The sequence below is a fragment of the Alosa pseudoharengus genome, unplaced genomic scaffold, assembly GCF_046254945.1.
Source record: "Alosa pseudoharengus isolate Yale_2024_CS ecotype anadromous, Long Island Sound unplaced genomic scaffold, YU_APseudo_1.1 YU_APseudo_1.1_scf_1, whole genome shotgun sequence".
NCBI lineage: Eukaryota > Metazoa > Chordata > Actinopteri > Clupeiformes > Clupeidae > Alosa > Alosa pseudoharengus.
The window spans coordinates 13,347,505-13,367,595 of record NW_027468564.1 but is presented as its reverse complement, the minus strand read 5'-3'; the positions used below and the strand labels follow the sequence as shown (position 1 = coordinate 13,367,595).

Here is a 20,091-nt window from a genome sequence, read left to right as displayed (position 1 = left end):
AGGGCATATTTGTAATTTTGTACAGATCATTTTTACAGTTACAAATAATTTCTACAGTTTCAAAACGTGATACACACGTACAAAACATTTAAGTCTAATATTCTTCCATATCAGTCCACATAATCAAGATACAATTGAATGCTGGATTTAACAGTGGATCGGCAGTGAACGCTAAAATCAGTGTACGTTATTGTATACGTTTTCTGTTCAGTTTCAGATCGTCTCATAATGAGGAGGTAACGAAAGCCATCATCCAAGCCATTAAAGATTCTGGGGAGACTTGGGGACCAGAGAACTTGCTGAGAAGTACGATTTTAAACATATTCACCTGACATTCAAGTGATAAATGATAAACTGATGAGCCTGTATATTTTGACTCATTATTTGTTTCTTTCTCGCAGAAGCCTGCAACAAATTTTTTGAAAATCTGAAAACTCAAATGAGATTGGAACTCTCCGGGAGGGCGGATGAAATTAAAAACAAAAAAAAAACTTGTTAGCAGACATGACCGGGTAAATAACTCTTATCACACCTTAAAGGAACACGCTGACTTTTTGGGACTTTAGCTTATTCACCGCATTATATACATACTTGGAACTATGTTTTCATTCAGGCAAAACACTGCTCCTTGGGGTTTGAAGAAGTAACACCAGAGCTTTTCAGGTGCTGCCTGCATATCACTTTGCCCAAGTAGCAGTGCTTTGCTTGAATGTGAACATGGTACCAAGTATGTATACCCTTACAAAATGGCTGTGTCTCTTTTTGACATTGTTATATGTACACATTGCAATTATACAAATCACACAGTTACATCCTGCATCACATCTTTCACGTGGGTTCTCGTCAAGGGTCGGTGTTAACCAGAAGGCGCCCAGGCAGGCACAGAGCTAGTGAACCTAGGTCTTAAATCCAACAAGTTATGCTTTTTACAACAAGCTTTTTGATAGAAAAGTGGTGATTAATTTCCATAACCTTTGTTCAGTGAATGCATAAAACAGTCAGTTCGTAAGCGAAATCAAGAATTACGATCTTTGAGTTTGTGAGATTTGACCTAAGGAGATGTGTGAGATTTGACCTAAGGAGATGTGAGATTTGACCTAAGGATCTTTGGTTCAGATCCAGCATCAATCATTCTGTCAATGTAAATAATCAACCCAACCTGAGGCAACCCGCAAATTCCTATATTCAAAGTTAGTCAGGAATGCCAGAACCAAAGATCCTTAGGTCAAATCTCACACATATTCTAGATCGTAATTCTTGATTTTGCTTACAAACTGACTGTTTTAAGCATTCACTAAACAAAGTTTATGGAAATTAATCACCTAGGTTCGCTAGCCCTGTGCCTGCCTGTGCGCGTACTGAGCGCACCGACCCTCGACGGAACCCGCATGAGATGTGATGCAGGACGTAACCCCGCCCCCTGAGCGAGATCTCTCCCCCAACCCCCCCCCACAAAATGTAGGAGTCCCCTGGGGAATACAGTGAATAAACTTAAGTCCCAAAATATTGGTGTGTTTGGTTACTGCTAGGCATTTGCAGCCAATGGTACTCTTTGGTTCAGGGAAGGATCAAACTAGTATGAACTTGTGGATACCAAGGCAAGGCACTGGTCTTAAAGGAGAACTCTAGACAATTTTAACAGAGCTATGTTATGAGGGCATGTACTAAATTTAGTTTTGTTAGGGAAAAGTGATGGAATTGTACATTTGATTTACAGTGGGACACTGAAATAAAGGCATTTTATTTTTTTCTAAAGGAGGGCCTTGGTATCCAGAAGTTCATATTATACTATAGAATTCTAATGTCTTCTCCAGCATGCCATATCACTAATAATATGCAATCTCTTATGTCTTGTAGCTTTTCAAACGACGACTTCAGGTGGGAGGTCAGGTCCTGGAAGGAGAAGACCTCCTTTACCTTCAAGGAGCAGACGCTGCCTTTATGTCGGATGAGGAGAGTGGGGAGGAGGACAAGGGGACATTCGTGGTCCTCCCTCCTAAATAGAGAACTACAAGGCTAACTAGAATTCTACACCAATGCCAAAAACAGTTGGAAACAAATGGGAGACTCGGCCGGAAGCCAGGGTGTGTGAGGCAGCGGGTCCAAGAAAGGGGGCGTGTCATCCCGTGACCCCCCTACAGGCGGGAATCCCATGTACATTGATTTGAGCAACTGACAAAGACATAAAGATCATCTAACAAACTTTATTGCCTGTTGTATGTGAATTTTCATAGTAGAGTAAAACAAGTCATGGGGAGTAGGTGTAATTCAAAGTAAATAATGTAATTTAGTGTGTAATTAATTTGAAATATTACAATGTTGAATGGCAGTGTGTGACAATAAGCTCAGTGTTGGTTGGGTAGGCCTATCCCATGTTTAAAACCATTACATATGAGTACTAATTTAAATAGTTAAAACCATTAAATATGATAAAGGCATGCACATAAATGCCTATGAAATTAGCTCTGCCTAGCAGTATATGCGTAGTCCCATGTTTGACATATCAGGGGATATATGGTAACAAGAACAAGAGGTGTCCGAGGTCATATAAGTAGCTAATACTTGAAACATGGATCATATCAGGTGAGTATACAAAGTCTGGATATCTTGCATGTCGTCGCAGTCCCATTCAGGACTTTTGATATGCTCCTGATATGAGAATTGGCACTAAAATATCAGGAGCATATCAACCAATATACTACCTGATATCCTACATATCAGGAAATATATCACTATGAATATTCCCTGATTCAGTGTCTTTTCACCCAGTGGGAAGTGGTTGAGCACTGCTCTCCCATGCCCACATCCACGGCTGAAGTGCCCTTGAGCAAGGCACCTAACCCCTCACTGCTCCCCGAGTGCCGCTGCTGATGCAGGCAGCTCACTGCGCCGGGATTAGTGTGTTTCACATCACTGTGTGTTCACTGTGTGCTGAGTGTGTTTCACTAATTCACAGATTGGGATAAATGCAGAGACCAAATTTCCCTCACAGGATCAAAGGAGTATATATACTTATATACTTATACTTACTTAGATGTCTCTGATTGGAAATCAGGTGTCTCTGATTGGCGGCAAGTGTTGCCCATAGACAGTAAGGTGTTGACCCCAGCAATTGAATTTCCCCTGGGGATCAATAAAGTATCTATCTATCTATCAATATCTCTGTCTATTAATTACTGTTCACTGATTATCTCCAGAAATGAAAAAATGATATTCACTGAATAAAAACATAAATCTATTTTTCTTCTGTTCTAATGTGCTTTATTCAGTATATTAATCAGATTAAAAACACATAATTCTATCTTGATATAGATGGATGTGAATTTACATTCTAACCCACTTTTTGTTAGTATAATAATAACTAGCATTTGGCCAGTAGGGGGCAGTATTGTCACAGTTGCACAGGGAGAGCTTGACCCAAACACAGGGCAAAGTATGGCAAGGCAAGGGAATCTTCGAATTGCAAGAATCTTTATTCTAAACACAACCCACATAGACTAATAACCGACAAAGACTGAGAGGAGACAGAGGGTTTAAATACACAGGGGTAACAGGGCACAGGTGGACAATGATCAAGGTAAAACAAGAGACAGGTGGAAACCATAATTAAACTAACAGACTAATTAACAGAAAGACAGGACTGGACGAGACCAACAAGACAATAACGGGGAACAGGTGTGGAAACAGAAACGGAGGGAAAACTAACAAGACAGGAAGCACAGACCAAATAAGGAGATGGGGCGGAGACAAAGACAGGTGACAGGCAGGTAAACACAAAGCACATGGGGAACAGGCAAAACTAAACACATGGCAAAACAAACAAAGGAGCACATGGCACCGGACCCTTACAAGTATGAAGCTAACCCTTCTGATGTCAAACTAAATACAGCTGGAAAGTAAGAAAATGTCCCAGACGTGACAATAATAATGTGTGTGTTACATCCTCTTGTGGACATGTAAGGGGTTGCCGCACTCAGGGCAGAAGTGATGGGCATCTTTGAAGTAGTCCATGAAGAATGGAATTACACAGCACCCAAACACCAGCCTGAAAGAGAGAGAGAGAGAGGGAAAGACAGGGGAGAGAGGGAAAGAGAGATGAGATGGGGGAGTGAAAGAGAGAGGGGGAAAGACAGATGGGGGGAGAGAGAGCGAGGGAGGGAGGGAGAGAGGGAAAGAAAGAGAGAAATGAGATGGGGGAGTGAAAGAGAAAGAGGGAGAGAGGGAAAGAGAGAGATAGAGATTGAAAGATTGGGGTGGGGACAAAGGCAACTTGCATTTCTTACAAAACGGTTGAATAATTTAAACATTTATTGACTGCAGTGGCCCATTGATTCATTTTCCATTCTAGCCTACAATGCAGCAGCCTACAACACCGGCTATGACAACAAAATCATGCCTGCGTTCTGTTCCCAGAGCTTTCTCTTGTCTATGATCTGCAGCGTTTCTCAAACTATACGCCTCCTCGACGAGTAGCCTAGATTGCTGGTCTACGTAGCCATGCATTTAAATTACGCCCGGCTTCTGTCTGAATTTGTGGCAAAATTGAATGATATTATGGAACCGTGGACCGAAAAGAAAAATAAAACAAAATGTTTCCCCGATCAGGAAATACGTCTAAATTCGAGACAGATATCGTAGCAAATAGCCTATGGCGATTACTCTTTTTTTTTTTTTTAACTCGGCTTCCTGCATATCACTTCACTGTTTGACAGTACATTGCATGGAGACAAATGTCACGTTAATTATGTTAGCAAAACTATATCTTTTGGTTAACAGAGATGCATATAATCTCCCTCCCTCATTCATGTAGACTATTTGCGCAACAGCCCACATTCTGCGTTGCCTCCAGCGAGACCATTGTTCACGTCACATAGCTGAGTTAGACAGAAGACGAGACCTACTTGCTTTGTTAAGGTATTTATGTCCAAATTGTGTTAAAATGGTGTCTTTAACACCAAGATTTTAAACATTTTGGGGGAGGGAACCACAGACCCTCACTTAGGACAATATGATCCACAATAATATTAATCAAAATAGTAATAATAACAATAATGTCAATACAATATTAAATGAATAATAATAATAAAATAAACAAATAGCCTACCATAAATTTACAAATCATAACTCTAAGAATGGATTAATTATTTAAGTATAAGCTGAACAGATAAGTCTTGAGACCCCTTTTGAAAGATCCAAAACTATCATAGGAACACAGAACACTAGGCAACTCATGGCATAGAATGCACACATATTACAACGCAGAACACTAGGCAACTCATGGCATAGAATGCACACATATTACAACGCAGAACACTAGGCAACTCATGGCATAGAATGCACACATATTACAACGCAGAACACTAGGCAACTCATGGCATAGAATGCACACATATTACAACGCAGAACACTAGGCAACTCATGGCATAGAATGCACACATATTATAAGTGGACTGTCTGCAGGGAATGTGTCTGACCAATCATAGTGTGTGTGGGCTGCCTGGGCCAAAAATGCCAGGGCCGATTTTTTGTCCAAGTCTAGCCCTGTTGCGCTCTCACTGCCTGCAGCAACTTGAATGGAGCCTCTTCTCTGTCTCTCTCCACTGAACTGGATGGCTCACTTTTCTCTGTCTCTCTCCACTGAACTGGATGGCTCACTTTTCTCTGTCTCTCTCCACTGAACTGGATGGCTCACTTTTCTCTTCCCCACTTTCTCACTCTGTCTCTATTTCTCCCAATTAAACTATTTTTAAAATAACACTTTTATAGCATAGTAACCAAATACCTCAGCAACACCCTAGCAACCACCTCAAGTACCCGAGCAACTACCTAGCAACCACTTCCAAAATGTCAACCTAGCAACCATCTTAGCAACCAACATGATTACCCTAACAACCAATCTAGCAACCACTTTTTGTAGCATAGCAACCACTTTGTTTACACTAGCAAGACCTTAGCAATCACTTTAAGTACCCCAGCAACATCCTAGAAAGGTCTTTGCATGCACTGGTATTTCCTTCAAGAAATGCATTTCTAGTTATATTTATTGTAATTATTGTAAATAAATTAAGTGTGTGTGTGTGTCTTCCTGTCTATCTGTCTGTTTCTCTCTATGTGTATGTGTGTGTGTGTGTCCACTCTTGTAGACCACCCTGGTCTGACCTAACGTGTGTGTGTGTGTGTGTGTGTGTGTGTGTTCTCACCCAAAAATGATGCAGGTGCTGCACATAACCCATGAGAACGGCCCACTCTTAAAGACCACCCTGGTCATAACACGTTTCCCACAGTTAGGGCAAACTGTCACACTCGGTTGGTCACCAAGGCTACCGGACACAATCACCACCCCAGAACCTGTAGAGCCACATATACATATTAACACCATCACCACCCCGGAATCTGCATACACCATCACCACCACAGAATCTGCAGAATCATGTACAGCTCTGGAAAAAAATTAAGAGACCACTGCACATTTTTCTGATGTCATCCTATGGTTTCTCAAAATTAAGAAACCACTGCAAATTTAAATATGACCGTCAGTTCAAAAGTCACTCACATTGTTTGACTTTTTTATATAAAAAGACTTGTTACACATACAGTATATCTCAGAACTATACAGAATGAGAATATAATATTCTAACTCCAAGGCAGTGTTTCTTAAACTTTTTCAGACCAAGGACAACTTAGCCAATAAAAAAAACTCACAGACCACCTAGCTAAAAACAAAAAGAGTAGATCTACTTCAACAGCATATTAGGCCTACACAATAAGCCTACTCACTGAACCACCTTGCTAATGGTCTTTGCACCTTGCTTATTGTGTCAGAGGATTCATATGATTTAAACTGGCATAGCTTATTTAACTGTTTGGATTTGCATACAAGCTGGTTCAATATGGCAAACAACTCATCTATATTATATTTTACAACGTCTGCTGGCGGACCACTTGGTATAGCTTGCTGACCACACTTTGAGAAACACTATTCTAAGGGATTGAGACGAGACCACACTTTGAGAAACACTGCTCTGAGGGGTTGAGACGGACCACACTTTGAGAAACACTGCTCTGAGGGGTTGAGACGGACCACACTTTGAGAAACACTGAAAGGGATTGAGACGAGACCACACTTTGAGAAACACTGCTCTGAGGGGTTGAGACGGACCACACTTTGAGAAACACTGCTCTGAGGGGTTGAGACGGACCACACTTTGAGAAACACTGAAAGGGATTGAGACGAGACCACACTTTGAGAAACACTGCTCTGAGGGGTTGAGACGGACCACACTTTGAGAAACACTGAAAGGGATTGAGACGAGACCACACTTTGAGAAACACTGCTCTGAGGGGTTGAGACGGACCACACTTTGAGAAACACTGAAAGGGATTGAGACGAGACCACACTTTGAGAAACACTGCTCTAAGGGATTGAGACAAGACTGATCTCAGCTTGCGGACCACACTTTGAGAAACACCAGCTCACCTTGATTCTGAAACTGGTTGTAAGGAGCCGCCATCACCTGGGGATTTATGGTCTGGGGTTGTACCTGGTTGTAAGGAGCCGCCATCACCTGGGGATTGATGGCCTGGGGTTGTACCACAGCCGGACCCTGGGGGTGCATGTACTGGGGTGAGGTTGCCATGGTTGCAGCCTGATTCTTGGTTTCCATGGGAGACTGTGCATATGCAGGCTGAGGCTGTGTTTCAATGGGAGATTGCGTGTACTCAACCTGAGGCTGCGTTACCGTGGAAGACTGTAGAGTCTGTGCTTGGACAACGGCAGGAGGCATGAAGCAGGTTGTCTAATGGGACAGGAGACGATATGAGTTAATGTCTTGCTAATGATTAGTTAATGTCCTGCTAATGATGAGTTAATGTATTGTTAATGAAAAGTGAATGTATTGTTAATGAAGATATGTCCTGCTAATTATAAGTTAATGTCTTGCTAAAGATGAGTTAATCCTTAAAGCTGCAGTTGGCAAGATTTTTTTGATCATATTCACTGAAACCGACAATATACTCCAGCAAAACAACATAAATCAGACAGATTTAGAAAAAAAACCTGCACTTCTACCTCCACCTAGAGCCTGTTATTTGTTTTGCAAAAATCCACAGCTCCCGGTTCTTCTGGTCCAATCAGAGCAGGTCTGTGTGAGATCTGACTGTCAATCACAGTCTGGTGCAGTCTGATGCGCACTGATGAGCACAAACTCGATGAGAGGGTGCTCGGTGGTAGTGGGGGAGGGGCATGAGAGTTGTAAACATTCAACATTTTGGCTAAGTCCCCTCAATCTGTCAGACTTGCCAACTGCAGCTCTAAGCACATTTGAAACAAGAAAAAGAGAATGTTATATTGAAATTATATTATTATATGAATAATGAATAAATTCAGATGAATCTATGGGTTTTAGTATGTTTGTTCTTGTAAATTGTTGTTTTCTAAAACAGTGTGTACATACTTTGAATATAGTACATTGTGCATCATTAAAGCTGTAGTTGGCAAGTCGACACCATGCTCCGACAGAACAACATAAATTAACCGGGGTTAGAAAAAAACCTGCACTTCTACCTCCACCTACTACAGCCTGTTATTTGTTTTGCAAAAAAACACAGCTCCTGGTTCTTCTGGTCCAATCAGAGCAGGGCTGTGTGAGACCTGTCTGTCAATCACAGTCTGGTGCAGTCTGATGCGCGCTGATGAGCTCGGTGGTAGTGAGGGAGGGGCATGAGAGTTGTAAACATTCAACATTTTGGCTAAGTCCCCTCAGACTGTCAGACTTGCCAACTGCAGCTTTAAAACCCACAGCATTGTTTTGCAGTGTTTTTGCATGACTTTATAGAGGTCTCAAGAAAGTGCAATACTGACTATCCTATACGGCATTTCAGAATGTTTGTAAACAATAGGCTCCAAGATCCTTCCGGGTGGCAGAACGCAAGCGGCTTCCACTGACCTTACATAGTTAAAACATTGTTGTTGATCAAAGTTGAAACAATAACGAAAACGTGTTGTGTTTGGGGTTGTGCCGCCAGATATACAGCAAAAAGTGTAGGGTTTTTATCGATGTCCTTCAGAAAGAAAAAAAATCCAGCGGAACCTGTGGGTGAAGTTTAATGCTAGTGGACGTCGTCAAAAGTAATGCTACAGAGATGGCAAGACTGCCTGGTGGCGGAGTAGCCACTTCTTACATCTGTATCCGATCCGAGCAACAAAAACCCGATCATAGCCTTTTTATTTAGATAGCAGGGAAATACCATCTAACAGATTGTAAGTCAAACAGCAACAGTCACTAAAATAACCACTCAATGGCAGGCTGAGGTTCATTTACACATTAGGCTATAGTAGGCTAGCCTAGGCTACTATGCATTTCATTTATTGCTATCTCCTTAGGGCCGTTTGCACAAAGCACTTTAAGTTTTGTCCCTTTAGTATCAACCACGGAGATTGTTTGTGTGCTAATTTGTGCTTGCTTTTCTGAGGATGCAGATGTTGGTCAATACGGGACTGTCCAAAATAATAGCAAGCTGTGTGCACATATTGTTGATAAAATCAGATAGTGAATGACGCATTACAAATCTGAGTAGGCCTATAACTAACTTTGACAAGTTTGACGGATGAAACACGGCAGTGACAATTAATTTAACGATGTTAGCTATAGTTATTAATGCACCTACTGTAGGCCTATCAATAGCTAATGTTAGCAATGAATAACTCAACTGGTAGGCTACGTTCAACGGACATAGTTGTAACTAGCTTGCTAAAGTTATGCCGTAGTCTGCAACCCAAGTTTATGATATCTTACCTTAATAATTTTCGGTGACATTTATCCATTCATCAGTAAAGCCAGACATGAATTGGACAATACTAGCTAGCTAGTTAGATATTATCCTGACTGTCATCAGGGCACCAAAATAAACTTTTTTTTTTACATTTTGCCTGGCGAACCGAACCTCATGTGGTTATTTAGGCTGCTAAGGTCGTTTGTGCAACGGAATTTCTTATAAGATAAGAAAAGGAGAAAACCTTAAATACTTGAGGGAAAATGATAAGGAAACCAAGTAGAATACTTAAATGTGTTTGTGCAGCCGATTTTATTTTAAGGGGGCCTTAAAGGAGAAGTTCGGTGTGAAATTGACCTTAGCTGTACTGAAAGATGTTGCCGAGTACTCACATGTGTCCAATAGGCACCTTCGCTCACCCCCTAGCATTCCAAATTACGCCGTTTTTAGCCGAGTAGCTGTGGGGGCATAGCGTAGCCTATGCAACTAAATCGCTATTTTTACACCATTAAAAAGGTTCCAAGTAACTCCACACTGCATTGGGAGACTTCTGAGGGTCTTGGAACCTTTTTAATTGTGTAAAAATAGCGATTTAGCTGCATAGGCTACGCTATGCCCCCCACAGCTACTTGGCTAAAAACGGCGTAATTCGGAATGCTAGGGGGTGAGTGAAGGTGCCTATTGGACACATGTAAGTACTCGGCAACATCTTTCAGTACAGCTAAGGTCAATTTCACACCGAACTTCTCCTTTAAATCAGATTTTAAGGGAACCTGAACTAGGTGTTTTGTGCAACCGGCCAGTCTCTCATGTTAGCTATGTCTGAATATCCACCACGTCTGTTTTTGAATTAACTTACCTGTTGAAATGTATTAGGCCTAGGCTACAGCCGACGGTGGGTTCCCCAAGCAATTTACCTCACGTAGCATTTTCATAATTCGCCTTTGATTTCGACTGACACTTCACTTCGTTCAAACTACTGGGTAGAGTGGACGCAGCATGGCTAGAGACACATATGACTCATTGCATATTAATGAGACTTCCCATAACCGTATGAATATGAATGAGAAGTCCCGTAGCACCCCGCAAGACGAAAATCATTCATTTAAGCCATTTACTCTGTTTTCTTGATCGCTCTCCCCTGGTCAAATGACATGGAAGGGGTTGTTTACTAGTAGTGCCAATGGAGAATGCTTCAGCTTTTGCCACCCAGAAGAATGTATATTGTTATTGTGACGTCATGGTAAATTCTCGTATACTGATGTCCTTTTGTTTATTACCCTCACATGTGTTACCACTATTAATATCACCTGTGCTAGAGCTGTAACTTACCTGTGTTAACTACTGTATGTTAACTCATTGAGTGCCATTGCGTTATTCTTTCCCATGCGTTGAGTGCCAAAAACGTAATATTACGTTTTTATTATTTTTTTTATAAAATTATGAAACTAGACACTCTAACACACCTTATATGTGATTTTGGGAACTCTGTGATAAATGGAAATGAAATATATGACAATCGAAAACTCATGAAAACGCACAATCTGGACATTTTATCATAACTCGGTTGCCGCTTTGGGTTGAATCAGTGACGCATGCACGTCAGCTCAAAACCAGGCCATTTTTGTGGGTCTATCACTAGGTGGCAGTCTCGCCAGGTCACTTCCCGGAAACTTTACAGGCAACACTTCATATTAAGACGTTTTTGCGATTTTGATGAAAACTAGCCACTGTTTAGCTTGGGATTTCTCAGGAACAGAGGCGTGTAGAATTACACGGTTTGCACCCACTGAGAGCTTAAAGTCTCACCTTTCAAACGAGCTATTGTATGTGTTCATAGCTATAACACAGAATATGCTGTGGCTGTACAAAAATCATCAACAATGGTCTAGATTGCTGGCACTCTGGGACAAAGCTTCCGAAAACAGCTTGGCATTCAATGAGTTAATATCACCAGTGTAAATGCTGGTAATCTCACCTGTGTTAACGCTGTTACCCTTACCTGTGTTAGTGCTGTTAATCTCATCAGTGTTAACTCTGTTAATACCACATGTGCTAATCTGTTAATCTCACCTGTGTTAGTGCTGTTAATCTAACCTGTGTTAACTCTGTTAAACTCACCTGTGTTAACTATGTTAATCTCACATGTGTTAACACTGTTAATCTCATCTGTGTTAACTCTTTTAATATCACCTGTGTTAGTGTTGTTAATCTCACACGTAAATATCACCTCTGTTAGTGTTATGAATCGCACATGGGTTAACTCTGTTAATCTCACCTGTGTTAACCCTGTTGATCTAACATGTTAGTGCTGTTAATCTCACCTGTGTTAACCCTGTTGATCTAACATGTTAGTGCTGTTAATCTCACCTGTGTTAGTGTTGTAACTCTTACCTGTGCTACAGGTGTGCCCTCTGCAGGTACCATAGTCATCTGGGGATCTTTGTGCGCATTTAAAGATCTAATCCTAACAAAAGGAATTACACCAAAGGTGAAGATCACTCACACACACAAACACACACACACAAACACTCACACTGACTTACTTCTCATCGATCATTCCCACAATCTTCTGTGCTCCATGGGTCATGGATGTCTTGACCTCTCTCTTGCACACACACACACACACACACACACACACACACATAAGCACACACACACACTGACTTACTTCTCATCGATCATTCCCCCAATCTTTTGTGCCCCGTGGGTCATGGATGTCTTGACCTCGTTAAACTTCTCGCCCATCGTGTCTGCATTCTTCATTCGCTGCAGAAAGGTGTCACTCTTCTTCTCTGTCAGGAATATCTCTCATGATGAAATACCAGGAAACACAGGTCTGCACATACGTGTGTGTGTGAGTGAGTGAGTGTGCATGTGTGTGTGAGTGAGTGTGTGTGTGTGTGTGTGTGTGTGTGTGTGTGTGTGTGTGTGTGTGTGTACAAGTGACAATGTTTACATGGTACTTGGGTTTGTGACGATTCATGTAATATGTATATTATTATGTAATTTGTATGTACCAACCAGGGCTTTGAACCGGTTCAAGGAACGAAAACGAAAACCGGGAACTTTTTGTATTTTACAGGGAACAGAAACGAAACCGGAAACGTTATTATTTTTTATGTTCTGGAACAGGAACACTTATTTAAAAATAATGGTAACCGGTTAATACCGGTTTTATTTCGTTCCTCAAAGTTTTCGTTGCCTAATTAACTTAAAAAAAAAAAAGTAATTATTTTCCTGCGCACGTTACCATGACGGCTGAGGTTCACTTCCTGTGTGACATCACATCAGACATTCGCTGACTGAATGGAGAGAGAGCGATGGATTACAAAGTCTCCACTCCACATCTTAAATAAGAGGTGAATTACGATCCATCGTTAATTAAAACGCTCATTCCAAACACAATATCAATAGCTATATTTGTCGACTCCACGTTAATGATGGACTAGCGAACATTAGGCCCAGGCGCGCCTGCAGGTGTACGTTAGTACGCACTGTGCGTACCATCAAGCTACTCAACAACAGAACATTTCCCTTGTGTGTGTGTATTCACACCAAATTGGCCTACCATAACTTCCCAAATATGCACAGTATCCCTTTAGCTGCATGGCATTGGGCTATTTACCATATATTACATAAAGTTAGTGAACACGTTATCAAAATTAACGTGCACGCATTTTGTTTGAGCAGGAGAGAGAATACGCACGCAGACACGCAATAGGCTACTTGTTGTTTTCTTTTACTCGGCTATATATATATGGTTATCAGCACACAATGTTGAGCTAATTCACTAACTCAATACTCATCATGGATATCACAAGTTTAAACAACGAAAACAGAAAGGATGGAGGCAGCAAAGCTAGGAGTTATTCCAGATGGGCAAGGTAGGCAATTGGTGTGCTTGTCAGAACGTAAGACTGCGCTAAAGCCAGACGTCACGTTACGCTAGAACAAAACTAAAGGTAACTTTAGCCTGTATAGGGCTGTATCAAGTTGTCCAAATGAATAGGTCATTGTAGGCATTGTCGTTGTATTATTGCATGTGGATGTTGTTATGCTATGTAGGCTACTTTTTTGCTGACCAATGCACGGACCTAAAACGGACAAATATTGTTCACGAGTGATTTGTTTTTGCGGGGGGATGGGTGTGTGTACCATAGCATTAATTCCTGCAGGCGCCCCTGATTAGGCCTACTGGATGGCCTTTCCCCCGACGACAGTTGCAATTTGTTGTTGCCCGAGTGACATGTGTCTTAATAATGTCGTTACATTTGTGTGGAAATTTTCTCTTTTAACAATAAACTACACATTTGAAATAATTGTAGGCCTATTTAATTATTATTATTATGTAATAATGGTTGTAATATTATTACATTTGGTTTAAGCTGGATGAGAAAGATGTGACATAATTCTATAGCATTAAACAGCTGACAGGAACGAAATTAACCGTTCCGGGAACAGTATTTTTTTGTTCTAACCCGTTCGGGAACGTCAATTTATTGGTGGAACTCATAACCGGAAACGTTATAATTCCGTTTCTGTTCGGAACGAACCGATTGGGAAAAAAAATCGGTTCAAAGCCCTGGTACCAACACATGAATATAATTGCAAGATGTTTGTATGTGAGTATATAAGGACTTGTCTATACATTGCCATAAAAGTACATGTTACCTTAGTGTACCAAGCATTTGCTAACATTTGCAGAAACCTCAGGACAGAAACAAAAAGCTCTTTGCACCTTCACCTTGCCCACTGGTCACTGCCGTATCGGGTACTGGAGACTGTTGGTCCGAGAGTGGAGGTTGGGTGGTAACCATAGTCACATGTGGATCACTGATTGGAGGTTGGGTGGTAACTATAGTCACATGTGGATCACTGACTGGAGGTTGGGTGGTGACCATAACATCTGATGGATCCATGACTGGAGGTTGGATAGTTGTTGAAGACTGTCGATCCAAATCTTCAGGCGTGCTGTTGGTGTCGGCTTTTGGGTCTGTGTCTTCAGACTGGATTTCTGTTGATGTCTGTCCATCTGTGGTGATAGTGATGGACTCCTGGTTGATGACGTCATGTTCGGCGGCCACTGGAGGCCGGTCATCGCTGGCTTTAGAATGGACAGATCTAGGGGTCTGTGATGCCGGACCGTCAGACTGATCCATCAGCTGTGATAGGATTGGATGGCTGGTTGAGTCTGATGAGAATCGGTGATGTCTGATTGGATGGCTGGTTGAGTCTGATGAGAATCGGTGATGTCTGATTGGTGGCTGGCTGAGACTGTTGACAATCAGTGATGGCTGAGACTGGTGACAATCAGTGATGTCTGATTGGATCGCTGGCTGAGACTGGTGACAATCAGTGATGTCTGATTGGATCGCTGGCTGAGATTGGTGACAATCAGTGATGTCTGATTGGATTGCTGGCTGAGACTGAAGGCAATCAATGACTTCTGATCTGTTGTGCTTGGATGACCTTTGGAGCTGTCAAATGACTGGGAAGAACAGCAAACTGTTCAGAATCAGTTTTATTGGCCAAGTACATACAAGGAATTTGACTTCAGTAGGAGTTAAACTCTGTACATTCAACAAATAGACATATAGTAGTACAAATAGGCATGTAGTAGTAAAACATTCAACAGACAATAGTAATAAAGACACTTACTGTACAACATAGACAACAATATACATATAAGAGTTCAGATGCAAAACCCTCTTTCTTTTAAAAGAGCATTTAATGAGTAATTGGACAAGGGACATTAGAGACAGCAGTATATTGAACTGCCACTACCAGGGAAGTCAAGTCAAGAAGAAGATGGACAACACAGTTGGGCAATAAAGTTAGCAGGCGATCAGACAGGATGTTGTAGTGAGGTGCGCCTTTTGTATATGTTATTTTGTATTGGCTTTAGTTTCGTATTATGTGGTTTCGTATTTGGGATTTTTTTTTGCGCCTACTGCTCCTCCCGTTTTTGCAGTGGCATTGCTGCCGCCAACATGTTGATCTAACGAATAGCATAGTTGTCAACACCCTGCCACCGGAGCACGCTTATCAGGAACACCAGACCCAGGTCAAATGAGGGCAAGGTATTTATGAGGTATCCGTCATATTCACCTCCCACATAACAGGTCAAATGAGGGCAAGGTATGTATGAGGTATCCGTCATATTCACCTCCCACATAACAGGTCAAATGAGGGCAAGGTATGTATGAGGTATCCGTCATATTCACCTCCCACATAACAGGTCAAATGAGGGCAAGGTATTTATGAGGTATCCGTCATATTCACCTCCCACATAACAGGTCAAATGAGGGCAAGGTATGTATGAGGTATCCGTCATATTCACCTCCCACACAACAGATCCTGTTTTACTTGGAATATCAGCCGTGTCTGCCTTGTTTTCTCTTTTGTGCTGCCCATATTATTATCACTTGATTTATGTGCTTTGTGTCCTTTAACTTTCACCATGATGCGTATTTTCGCCAAGATGTGTATTTTCACCATGTTTATTTAGCTCAATGTAATTATATAGTCCCCAAATTTTGCTAACTGGAACTAGCAGTGGCAGTACACCAACGTTTAGCCATCCACACATTAGATGCTCCTCTGTATCAATAAATCAGAACGTTTAGCCATCCACACATTAGATGTTCCTCTTTATCAATAAATCAGAACGTTTAGCCATCCACACATAAGATGTTCCTCTTTATCAATAAATCAGAACATTTAGCCATCCACACATTAGATATTCCTCTTTATCAATAAATCAGAAGTTTAACTTGAACTTCCCCTTGGGGATCAATAAAGTATCTATCTATTTATCTATCTATCTATCTATCTATCTATCTATCTATCTATCTATTTATCAAACATTCTTAAAACACAAATGACAAGTGATTTTCTACAGACTAAAAGAGACAGACTGCAGGTCTGTTAAATAGTGAAACTAAGTAAGTAAGTAAAGTATACTTTATTGTCCCCAAGGGGAAATTTGTCTTGGGCTTCAAGATCACTGCATTACACATACACAGCTCATACATAGACAATTAAAAAACAACAGTTACACATACAGCTCCACACCACCACAGTTACAAAAAAACCTATACTTTCTGGCCAGTGATGTTATCAAGCGGGCTATTAGTTAGATCCTACACTTCACGTCACACAGCCCCCCCCCCCCCCACACTATGTTATCATTCGGGCTATTAGTTAGATCCTACACTTCATATCACACACCCCCAAGAGAATGAAGCCATCCATTTACTGTAAAAACTGAATGCCTTATTCCTCATCTTAGGCCATCTAACATTATTGAGAACATTTCACAAACACACACACACACACCAGTCACACTGTTACTGTACAGATATATACATTTAATCATTTAACAGACAATTTTCATCCAAAGTGACTTACATATGTCAATTCTATTACAAGGGACTACATTGTCCCTGGAGCAACTTAGGGTTAATTGCCTTGCTCAAGTTACTGCATGCTAGCCCAGCTCATAAGCCACTACGCTACCATCCATCCCTTATATATATATATATATATATATATATATATGGTTAAATAGCATTATATGATCATCATGCAGAGAATTACTGTCTTACCTCTGGTAGAGAGAAGAGCTGTAACTGTGAATGTTTGAGTTTGTGTGTGTGCACATGTGTGCGTGTGTGTGTGTGTGTTTGCATGTGCACGTTCGTACGTGTGTGTGTGTGTGTGTGGGACCTGTGACCAAGCAGCAGTCATTCCTTTCATGCAACATTCATTTAATTCCTTTGTTCGATAAGGCTTTTAGGGAATGAGGAAATGTTATTATTTTTTAAGCACTCCAAAATAAACATTTATGGGTCATCTATGCTCTCTCTCTCTCTCTCTCTCTCAGACAGACACACACACACAGACACACATAACTTTTATTTAACAACATGCAAGAAGTGTGCAAATCAATGACTAATTGACCAATAATATCATCCTTAAAACAATCAATGAAAGACCAGTAAGAGGACCAACAAAAGACCAATATGTTTAGTGAGTTTAATTTCACTGTGAAATTTAATTTCACTAATAGTTATGGCCCTGCTAGAAGTCGTAAGTCAATGAAGCGTTTCCAAACCCACTCTCAAGTAAGAGTATACTGTATAGTCGTAAGTCGTGGAAGTCGTAAGTCAATGAAACGTTTCCAGACCCACTCTCAATTCTAATTCAGAAGATCTACGTGTTAACATATTAAAACATGTCCACACAGCCAGTCTCTCTAATATGTTGAGCGCACAGTATGCCAAGGCTGCGTAGTGTATGAACGAAGGCTGATTCTCCCATTTTGTTTTGAGCGACCTTTGGCATGCTTAAGAGACACAAATCGCGTACAATCACTGACTGCACCATTAAGAAGCCCGCACCAGAGGACAGAATTGAAATGATAAGGACTCTGTGACATATTAGGCCAGAACGGAACATGAAACGATAAGGACTCTGTGACATATTAGGCCAGAACGGAACATGAAACGATAAGGACTCTGTGACATATTAGGCCAGAACGGAACATGAAACGATAAGGACTCTGTGACATATTAGGCCAGAACGGAACATGAAACGATAAGGACTCTGTGACATATTAGGCCAGAACGGAACATGAAACGATAAGGACTCTGTGACATATTAGGCCAGAACGGAACATGAAACGATAAGGACTCTGTGACATATTAGGCCAGAATGGAACATGAAACGATAAGGACTGTGTGACATATGAGGGTGCCAAACCATTAAGAGATTTGCAAACCAGAAGAACGACTTTAAAATCAATTCTAAAACAGACAGATAGCCAATGCAGTATGAGAGAGGGTGATGTGCTCTAAATAGACGGGGGCATATAGTATGAGAGAGGGTGATGTGCTCTAAATAGACAGGGGGGCATATACATCAGTACATGGAATTTTCCTCTTTTTACCATGTTGCCAGGGATGGGCAGTATTTCTAATACATGTATTTAAAATACGTATTTCAAATACAAAATACTATTTTGTAATTGAAACACTTGAAGCGAAAACTATCATTAACTTGTTCAGAAAATTGAAATAGTCTGGCGAGGTGGGGCCACAGGTTGGCACATTCCCGGGATGGACCTGCTGCGTCTTCATCCATTGTTTCGTCCATGGTCTGACCATGGAGTTGACTTTGGTGGAAAGCTGAAGGTGATTGCTGATAGGCTGTCCCAATCAGTGGCGTCTGCACAATCCAATCACGTTTGAGAGGGAAACAACAAATTGAGGGTTTCCGAGATTTTTCTTTTTTCCTTTTTTTGTAGAAGAAGTAACGGGTACTCACGGTTATGGATAGAAATGTAGTGGAGTAAAGAGTACAATATTTGCCTCTCAAATGTACTTGAGTAAAGTCATGAGTACCCCCCCTAAAAATGATACTGGAGTAAAGTACAGATCCCTCAAAATTGTACTCAAGTACTGTACTCAAGTAAATGTACTCCGTTACTGTCCGGCTCTGGTCAGCTCCATTTTGTTTTGTAGATTGACGTTTTCCTGCTTAGTTGCAAGTGAAAGCAGCGTGTGTGTGATGGGGGCAGAATGAGGAAACAAGATGTTTTGAAAACAGATTAATGCAACTTTACCCACACAAAGAGCTCACTATCAAAATACACCTACGCTATGTGTGCAAGCATGCACAAACCAAACAATGTGTTTGTATGCATGTGATTGTGTGTGGTTTATGTAATGTATTTGTGTGCAAATAAAAATGTGTGTGTGTCTGTGTGTGTGCATGTGGACAATTGGGTGCCGACAGCATTCTTTGGCATCAGTCCATTGTTTTCATTTAACCTCTGGTGTGTGTGTGTGTGGGGAGGGAGTTTCTGATTTCTGGACAGGTGAGTTCTTAGTTCTAAACACATTCTTTGGCTTCTCTAGGTCTCTGCGTGGCTGTATCTGTGTATCGCACGGTAAGAGGCTTAATTTATTTTATTTAATCCAGAGGAGTCTCATTAGATTTGTTTCTATGTACCTGCATGTTTGTACACTAATATAGCTTACACATATTTAACCTTATAGTGCTAGCAAAAAATACTTTTATTTCTGTGCCCTCTCCAACAGGAAAAATAATAATAATATTTCAAGAATGTTTAATTTTTAGACTGAAACTACCTGTGTTTATATCTGTGTTTATGTGTGTTTCTGTGTGTATCTGTATGTGTGATTGTATGTGTCTACATGTGTGTGTGTGTGTGTTTGTATGTGTTTACATTGGTGTGTGTGTGTTTGTATGTGTTTACATGTGTGTGTTTGTATGTGTTTACATGTGTGTGTG

The 20,091-nt window shown here is 41.0% G+C and overlaps 2 protein-coding genes and 1 long non-coding RNA gene across 6 annotated transcripts in view; 2 read left to right on the top strand and 1 right to left on the bottom strand.

The window, feature by feature from the left end:
• The first annotated feature begins 214 nt into the window (after positions 1-214).
• On the top strand, positions 215-3,367 carry LOC143121366 (uncharacterized). Its single transcript, XR_012986475.1, has 3 exons — positions 215-306; positions 402-512; positions 1,858-3,367. It is a non-coding gene; the product is annotated as an uncharacterized LOC143121366 (long non-coding RNA).
• An 87-nt stretch (positions 3,368-3,454) lies between these two features.
• On the bottom strand, positions 3,455-17,486 carry LOC143121339 (uncharacterized). Of its 4 annotated transcripts, none has more exons than XM_076281700.1 (7): positions 17,382-17,486; positions 14,513-15,262; positions 12,443-12,566; positions 12,166-12,238; positions 7,478-7,796; positions 6,201-6,348; positions 3,455-4,045 (listed from the first exon to the last, which is right to left on the bottom strand). In XM_076281700.1, exons 2-7 carry the CDS (start codon positions 14,931-14,933, stop codon positions 3,937-3,939), a joined length of 1,194 nt encoding a protein of 397 aa, XP_076137815.1. In that variant the 5' UTR covers positions 14,934-15,262; positions 17,382-17,486; the 3' UTR covers positions 3,455-3,936. The 4 variants fall into 4 exon arrangements, with proteins under 4 accessions (XP_076137815.1, XP_076137827.1, XP_076137820.1 ...); XM_076281712.1 differs by having other exon boundaries at positions 14,519-15,262; XM_076281705.1 differs by having other exon boundaries at positions 14,513-15,279; positions 17,382-17,477.
• A 2,148-nt stretch (positions 17,487-19,634) lies between these two features.
• LOC143121533 (uncharacterized) overlaps positions 19,635-20,091 on the top strand; it is an 8,355-nt gene continuing 7,898 nt past the window's right edge. The window contains exon 1 of the mRNA XM_076281944.1: positions 19,635-19,726. The gene's annotated coding sequence lies outside the window, so the exon portion shown is untranslated. The remainder of the gene's footprint in view (positions 19,727-20,091) is intronic.

Bases quoted from the DNA above. Each gene is read 5' to 3' on its own strand.
- LOC143121339 (XM_076281700.1), bottom strand. From the start codon at position 14,933: ATGGATCAGTCTGACGGTCCGGCATCACAGACCCCTAGATCTGTCCAT. The intron at 6,349-7,477 runs GTGAGCTGGTGT...GTGGCTCTACAG, and splicing joins CAACCAGTTTCAGAATCAAG to GTTCTGGGGTGGTGATTGTG. The intron at 4,046-6,200 runs GTGAGAACACAC...TCTCTCTTTCAG, and splicing joins AGCACCTGCATCATTTTTGG to GCTGGTGTTTGGGTGCTGTG.